The 7,960-nt window shown below is 40.3% G+C and overlaps 1 protein-coding gene across 5 annotated transcripts; it reads left to right on the top strand.

The window, feature by feature from the left end:
- On the top strand, positions 1 to 7,065 carry LOC104594692 (uncharacterized). Of its 5 annotated transcripts, none has more exons than XM_088899499.1 (4): positions 1 to 318; positions 1,625 to 1,800; positions 3,312 to 3,510; positions 4,325 to 7,065. In XM_088899499.1, exon 4 carries the CDS (start codon positions 5,043 to 5,045, stop codon positions 6,429 to 6,431), a length of 1,389 nt encoding a protein of 462 aa, XP_088755625.1. In that variant the 5' UTR covers positions 1 to 318; positions 1,625 to 1,800; positions 3,312 to 3,510; positions 4,325 to 5,042; the 3' UTR covers positions 6,432 to 7,065. The 5 variants fall into 5 exon arrangements, with proteins under 5 accessions (XP_088755625.1, XP_088755624.1, XP_088755623.1 ...); XM_088899498.1 differs by having other exon boundaries at positions 1 to 349; XM_088899497.1 differs by having other exon boundaries at positions 5 to 391.
- The last annotated feature ends 895 nt before the right edge of the window (positions 7,066 to 7,960 follow it).

Below are 7,960 nucleotides of genomic sequence, written 5' to 3'. Positions count from 1 at the left end.
TGATCCTTCTGAACCCCCTTCTCGTTTGGTTACGTCATCGACTTGGGTCCCGTGGGCCGCCATGAGAACCAGTCTTTCTCTCCTCTGCGCGTAAGGTGCCCCTCCCATGCCCTGAACGCGCTAACGAGAGTCAGTCCTCTGACAGGCATTAGGTGTTCCTCGGAAACCACTATCTCTCATATCGCAAAATAAAACCCATCCCGGCATCTCCCTTCCCAAAAAGGAAAAAGCCAGTGCATCCTTCGAACTGTTATCTTTCCGGATCAATTTAATCAGTCAATCAGATAACCGATCTTGCGAGGAACAACCGCTATGACGGTTCGAGTTTTGCTGAATTCTGAAGCATCTAGTCTCTTTCTCATCTATTCTGTCTTCCTTTGCTTGTTTCCAGGTTTTTTTTTTTTTTTTTTTCTGACCATATTCGAATTGTTGATTATTTTGTTTTTCATGCCCTTTTTCTTTTCATTTCATTTTTTGTATGTTTTCGTTTCCCGGTTTCGTAATTTTTTATAAGCAATGATAATCATGAAATATGACTCCCCAAGTTTATCATCGAGGAAGAGGGTATATTAGAAAGACAAACAGATTAACGGAAATTGAGAATCATTTAAGATAGGAGGGATCCTAGGCCTGAAGATTAGAAAAGAATACCTTTCAAACGTGTCGAATAGGTTCTTTCGTTGGTTGAATCGTTACGCACAAGGGAATGAATGGATAGAAGGAATGTGGTCGTCTGAAGGATCACGGTATCTGTGTCATAAGTAAATCAACGAAATTGAATCCCCTTTGGTTGGATCACCTGGTTTTGGAAATATTGTGTAGCCTGCTCAGCTTGATGCTGTTTTGTATTGTACCTGCTGCCCAGCTTTTTGTGCAGCAGGATTCTTCTATAATGGATGAACTTCATTCTGTTGATTATCAGAAATATAAATAAATAAATAAATCCCCCGTGGTTGGAGATGAAAATGATCGACATGTTAAGAAGAATAGGAAAACCAAGTTATCTCTCCCCACTGTAAAGCAATGGTGTTATCTAATCTAAGATGGTCTGAAACTCTAATATGTGCTTCACGTATTTTTTTGTTGCATAAAGTTCAATTGTATGCTTTTTTTTGTCAAAAAAAAAAAAAGTTTGGGGTATGTTTTTCTGTCCATTTATGCTATTAAATTGTGTTATATGAACTGTTAAAATTCTGACCTTGCTGAATTGATGATAGTTACTAGTCATTGCAGCCATGACCTTTGTTATGAACCTAGTGCATCTAATTTAGCTGCTAAAATATCAAGACACTGCATAAAAATTATAAAGCAAAAAGTTATAGTTCTTCTTTTTCCATTGAAGTAAATATTTTTGCTTTCAAAAATGCCACATCTCCATAGGATTACAAATTCAAAAGTTAACTCTTATCAACTTCATGCTAGTGCCCAAGTTGTTAGTCTCCTGAATAAACTAAACATGAAGATAAATTTACAGTTGTTTGTGGCTGAAATTAAATGGTGTTGCTGATTTTATTGGCTCTGTATGTGGTATGAGGTAGTCTACTCTGTACTCAAATGCTCTATGGATAAACAGTGGATTTATTGTCTTTTCTAAAGACTTGAATGGTGGTGTGTTTCTTTGCAGGAGCCTTTTCATCTGGAACTGTTACGCTCAAGTCCATTCAAATTTTTCAAACGCATGAATGGTTAGATGCCAAACCAACAGTTTATTTTCATTGTCAAGGGGAGAACAAGACATCTTTACCAGATGTGAAGGAAGCACACCACATATATACCTTCAAGGGAGAAGAATCCTGGCAGGTTCGTACCAGGTTTCTAGTACAATTTGAAACCCTGTGATTAGACCAAATGTTATTTGACTTGCAAAAATCTCTTGAAAAACTGTGCTGCATAACATAAGTGCAGCTTTTACGAATGGATGTTCTGGATATCTGCCACGATTGCATTCTGGTGGTTCTCCAATCCCTTGTATGGTTAAGTGGACTGCTTGAAAAATACCCTAGGTCTAGATGCTATTCCTTTGATAGTTTCACATGACAAAGCTACTAGTTTAAATATAATCAGATTTACGCAGAATCAACTTTCTAAGGCCAACACTTTGGGAAAAGATCATGTGTCTTCACAGGGCATTCCATTCTTATCTCATTTTATCATGTCAAGTTTATTCATGTCCATCTGTAGTATCTGTAGCAAGAAAAGTAGGAAGCTGAAACAAGGCAGCCTTTGCTGGGTAGTCTTATCCCTAGGTGAATTAGTAGGTTGCTGTTAGCCTTCTATTAGTTTTGCTGTTGTCATTTGAAGCTGTATTTTATGAAATATAAACTTGTATGAAGTTCCCAAATCCGAGATCAATGCACTGCAAATTGATTGGTTTTTGCAAAACCAGTGAGGCAAGAATATCAACCCTTAATTAAAAAGATTTTCCTAGTATAGTTACAGAAAATCTTTTTCCCATAATCCAAATAGCTTGTAATAGATATATGTTTCCCAGTCAATTACTATTCCGTATTTTGGAGGTTCTTGTTATGTGCCTATGTGAGAAATGGGAATTTAGTTTAAACTTTAGGAGAGTCATTACCACCTGCAAAGAGGATCTATGTCTGCCCAAGGAAGCTTTCTTCCTTTTTGCAAATAATGGTGTTCTGGAAGGTTTCAACTCATTAAAAGCAATTAACTCATTGCCAGTGGTCATCCACTCATCCTCCACTTTAGTCCATCAGCAGGTTCTGGTGCAGGAGCAGACACTTCATTTGTCAGGGAAATCAATCATGATTTTGAGGGTTGCTTGATTGAGGAATCCAGGTCCCTCCAGTGTCTGAGGTACTTTCACATGTAGGAAATAGAGATCATCCTTGTTCCTTCCACCTTGACTGGAGATGGTAGTTTCAATGGAGTTCAGATGCCTCTTCTTCTCTGGGGTCTTAGGTTGAATTGCTCCTTGGTGCTTGTCTGGAGAAGTAGTTGAGTTACTCTTTGGATTTTAACTGCATGGTAGAAGGAAACTGTCAAATGATAATTAGCTAGATGAAAAATGGCTATTTATCCTTTGGGGCACTATATTAAGGGATGAGGTGGGAACACCCCATTCAGATTGGATCCCTATATCTGCTAATTTGTATGCAGATAATCTCATTGGCTTTCGCTTAAATTTCTGTCTGACTTGCTGAGTTGCAATAATATGCCATTGCTTAATGAGATATTTCCAGTTCAAGCCTTATCAAGATCTTTCTAATGTTCTACCCGTATCTTAGTTTTTCTGCAAAACTCTGTTCAAGGCATCTGACAGTGAAAATATGATGATTCTGTTGCAGCCTCTGGCCATACTTGCAGACAAGAAATGTAAGAGATGTGGGTTATATGAAGAGGACACCATAAAATCAGATGATGTATTTGATGAGTGGGAACTTTGTGCTTCTGATTTTATAGCTCCAGATGGATATTATGTGCATTTCAAGGACAAGGAATTCAATGCTACATTTTTATGTCCCCAGTGCATGCTTCTTGAAGATGGTGAGTTGTTCTATAAAATGTCAATTTGTTGTGAGCAATCAGAAGCCATTCTTCATGCTAGCCTATGTAAATTAGAACTTTTTGTTTGTGCATTATCCAAAGTTCATACAGAAAAGCTAACTGTATTGTGCATAACAGAGATGAAATGAGAAAATTTTGATAGAAAAAGAAAGTGATTTAATGGTCCAAATATAAGTCATTACATTGGATGAATGATAATCTTAAGATTATAATATTTATATTATGTTATAGCTGCAGCCCTTCCAAATATAGGGGCCCTCGGTGGCATCAAATTGTCCAAATTGAAATCCAAAATCCAGTTCAGTTAAGCAGGATACATTTTTCAATTATCGGATCCATTTGTAATCAGATCAAACTTTGATCCAGTGCAACATTTATTTATCAGCAAAGTTGGTTTAAGTGTTGCCTTTTGTACTAAAGGGTCATGTGTTATTTTAACTCAATTTGTTAGTATGCCTAGTTCATTTTATTATTCGTGTATAGTATTCTGAACCATTTCTAATGTATTCTACTAATGATATATGATATCTGAATTCTGAGTCCAATGTGAAATCTGGTTCAATTCAAATCCATATATTGATAGAATCAAATTCAGATTTAGGTATATCTGATCTAAATCCAATCCATTTGCAGCCATATCCAAGAATTGATCCACCAATAGAGTGGTTTGAATTGATCTTACATGTTGACTGCATAGTTGTATATACAGCATGACTTTTCCTTTCATCTCTGTCTGTACATTTGAATTTATAGTGTTAAAATTTTAATGTTTCTGGTGTTCATGCGATTGTAGGTTCTGATCATATTTCTGGCTCACATGGTGGAGTGAATGCGTTTTGGGTGATAGTGATCGGTGTGCTAATTTCCATTGTATCTATTCTTGGAGCAGTGGCTTCCTACAAATACTGGAAGAAGAAGAAGAGAGAACAAGATCATGCACGCTTCCTAAAGCTTTTTGAAGATGGGGATGAAATTGACGATGAATTGGGCCTTGGCAATCCAATATGACAAATCATGTATTCTATTCATTGTTTGAGGCTTTCCTGCCCTGTGTATATTATTAGTATAGTTGTGTACACTATGAGCTAGCACTCTTAAGTTTTGATGTAAGCAAATTTTGGAATACACAAGGAAAAGGTTGCGCTTAAAGAATATGAGAGATGTTCCCTCCCTCCATTCCCACAAAAAAATGCATAGCTCATGTCTATGGATGAAAAATGTTGAGACACAAATTAAAGGAATACAAGTGTACAAGAAAATGCCACACCAGCCTTTAAAGAATGTAACTAACAACCAACTATTAGAACAAACTAACTAACAAACTGGACAAGTGGAGAGGCGGGTATAACAAAATTGTAACAGTAATACATAAATAAGGAAAGGAAGCTAGGAGGGGATTATCGATTTGGGAATACAATATCTCTCTCTCTCTCTCTCTCATTCAGGAGGCAGGCTCCTTCGAAAGAGTCCCTGAGTTAGGCATTTCCTAACAAGTTGGTATCAGAGCCAAGATGCTAAGCACAAGGTCATCCGCAATGGAGAACAGAGTCAACAACATGGAAGGAGAAATGCAAAGAATGTCGGCTGACGTCAAAGAAATTAAAGAAAGTTTTGCATCATTGCTTGAACGACTGGCACAGGCACCACCTGTGCCGAATCAGGGCACTAGTCATCGAAGCGGATCAAGAACAACAAGAATCGAGTTTCCCATCTTCGCAGGGGGAGATTCCACATCCTGGCTTCTACGAACGGAAAGATACTTCGATTACCACGACACACAGGAACCTGATCGTGTCCCATTAGCTTCTGCACACCTGGAAGGAGAGGCGATCGCCTGGTACCAGTGGTACCGACGACGACACCCAAGAGCCACATGGGCAGACTTCACCGATGCCTTAACCATGCGATTTGGAGTCTCGGCCTTTGAGAACTATGATGAAAGCCTCGCTAAGCTACGACAGACCGGCTCTGTCCAAGATTATCATATGGCGTTCGAAAGATTAGCTGTGCGCATGCAAGGCTGGCCAGAAAACGTGCTTATCAGCAGTTTTGTTGGTGGACTCAGGGAAGAATTGCGGCTGGAGGTAAAAGCCATGCAACCCACCACCGTTCTTGAAGCAGCAGCATTAGCTCGACTACATGAAGACAAACTGAATCGGGCAAGAAGGATTAATCAACCTCTGGGAGTTGCAACCATACCAAGTATACCAAACCCAAAACCAGATATCTTGGGTAAACCAGAGCCCAAATCAGGAATAGGAATCACAAGCAATGACACCAACTTTGGTTCAGGCCCTGGCTCAGCCAAGAGGTTAACCTGGGTTGAGATGCAAGCCCGACAAGAAAAGGACCTTTATTATGCATGTGGAGACAAATTCGGGCCAGGCCATCGCTGTAAGATCCCTCAAGTTTTCTTCCTTCAACCTGAAACCGAATATGTCGAGCAATCAACAAACATTGAAGAGCCAATGGACAACCAAGAATGGGGGCAATGGACAAAGGAATACCCGAAAGTATCCCTGCAAGCTTTGACCGGTCTTGCTTCTTCTCAAACTATGAGAGTAACCAGACTGGTACAAGGGCACCATGTGTCAGTTCTGATAGACAATGGCAACACTCTCAATTTCATTACCCAAACATTGGTCAGACAACTAGGGATTCCGGTCCAACCATGTACAGCCTTTCGGGTGCACGTAGCTAATGGGAGCAACCTGGTGTGCGACAGTACGTGCACAGAATTAAAGATGAAGATACAAGGACATGAGTTCGAGGTAGATCTGCACCCCCTGGAAATCAGTGAAGCATATGTAGTTCTCGGAGTCCAATGGTTAAGGCAACTAGGGCCGGTGATATGTGATTGGGCCTGCCTCACCATGGATTTTCAAGTGGGCAGCTCATAGGTGCATATTCAAGGGCAGTTGTCCAACGGTCCAGGACCCATTAGTCTCGCCTCCCTAAGGAAACAGGCAGTAGACCCAACCCACATCATATTAATGCAGATAGACTCCCACGGGAACGGCTCCATTCTAGCCCAAGGAAGCAAATTCGAAGAAGGCCACACACAACTACAGCAGCTACTTCAGATGTTCTTAGTGATCTTCCAAGAACCTAAGGAACAGATTTCAGGTGGATACGCAAAGGGAATCACATCAAACCAGAGGCATTGGTGGTATGGTCAGGTCTCCCAATTGAGGATGCAACTTGGGAACCTTACTTCAATTTACAAAATAGATTTCCACATCTTGACCTTGAGGGCAAGGTCGCTTTCAAGGGAGGAGGGACTGTTGAGACACAAATAAAGGGAATACAAGTGTACAAGAAAAGGCCGCGCTAGCCTTTAAAGAATGTAACTAACAACCAACCACTAGAACAAGCTGGACAAGTGGAGAGGCGGGTATAACAGAATTGTAACAGTAATATATAAATAAAGAAAGGAAGTTGAGGATGAAATTGACGATGAATTGGGCCTTGGCAATCCAATATGACAAATCATGTATTCTATTCATTGTTTGAGGCTTTCCTGCCCTGTGTATATTATTAGCATAGTTGTGTACACTATGAACTAGCACTCTTAAGTTTTGATGTAGGCAAATTTTGGAATACACAAGGAAAAGGTTGCGCTTAAAGAATATGAGAAATGTTCCCTCCCTCCATTCCCACAAAAAATGCATAGCTCATGTCTATGGATGAAAAATGTTGAGACACAAATTAAGGAATACAAGTGTACAAGAAAAGGCCACACCAGCCTTTAAAGAATGTAACTAACAGCCAACCATTAGAACAAACTAACTAACAAACTGGACTAGTGGAGAGGCGAGTATAACAGAATTGTAACAGCAATACATAAATAAGGAAAGGAAGCTAGGAGGGGATTATCGATTTGGGATTATACAATCTCTCTCTCTCTCTCTCTCTCTCTCTCATTCAGGAGGCAAGCTCCTTCGAAAGAGTCCCTGAGTTAGGCATTTCCTAACAAGTTGGTATCAGAGCCAAGATGCCAAGCACAAGGTCATCCGCAATGGAGAACAGAGTCAACAACATGGAAGGAGAAAGGCAAAGAATATCGGCTGATGTCAAAGAAATTAAAGAAAGTTTTGCATCCTTGCTTGAACGACTGGCACAGGCACCACCTGTGCCGAATCAGGGCACTAGTCATCGAAGCGGATCAAGAACAACAAGAATCGAGTTTCCCATCTTCGCAGGGGGAGATTCCACATCCTGGCTTCTACGAACAGAAAGATACTTCGATTACCATGACACACAGGGACCAGATCATGTCCCATTAGCTTCTGCACACCTGGAAGGAGAGGTGATCGCCTGGTACCAGTGGTACCGACGACGGCACCCAAGAGCCACATGGGCAGACTTCACCGATGCCTTAACCATGCGATTTGGAGTCTCGGCCTTTGAGAACTATGATGAAAGTCTC

Source organism: Nelumbo nucifera, chromosome 2, assembly GCF_055504915.1.
Source record: "Nelumbo nucifera cultivar China Antique chromosome 2, China Antique-T2T, whole genome shotgun sequence".
Taxonomy (NCBI): Eukaryota; Viridiplantae; Streptophyta; class Magnoliopsida; order Proteales; family Nelumbonaceae; genus Nelumbo; species Nelumbo nucifera.
The sequence above is the reverse complement of the archived record's forward strand: the minus strand, read 5'-3'. Positions and strand labels throughout refer to the sequence as shown.

Excerpts from the sequence above, each read along its gene's own strand:
- LOC104594692 (XM_088899499.1), top strand. The coding sequence starts at position 5,043 with ATGCTAAGCACAAGGTCATCCGCAATGGAGAACAGAGTCAACAACATG.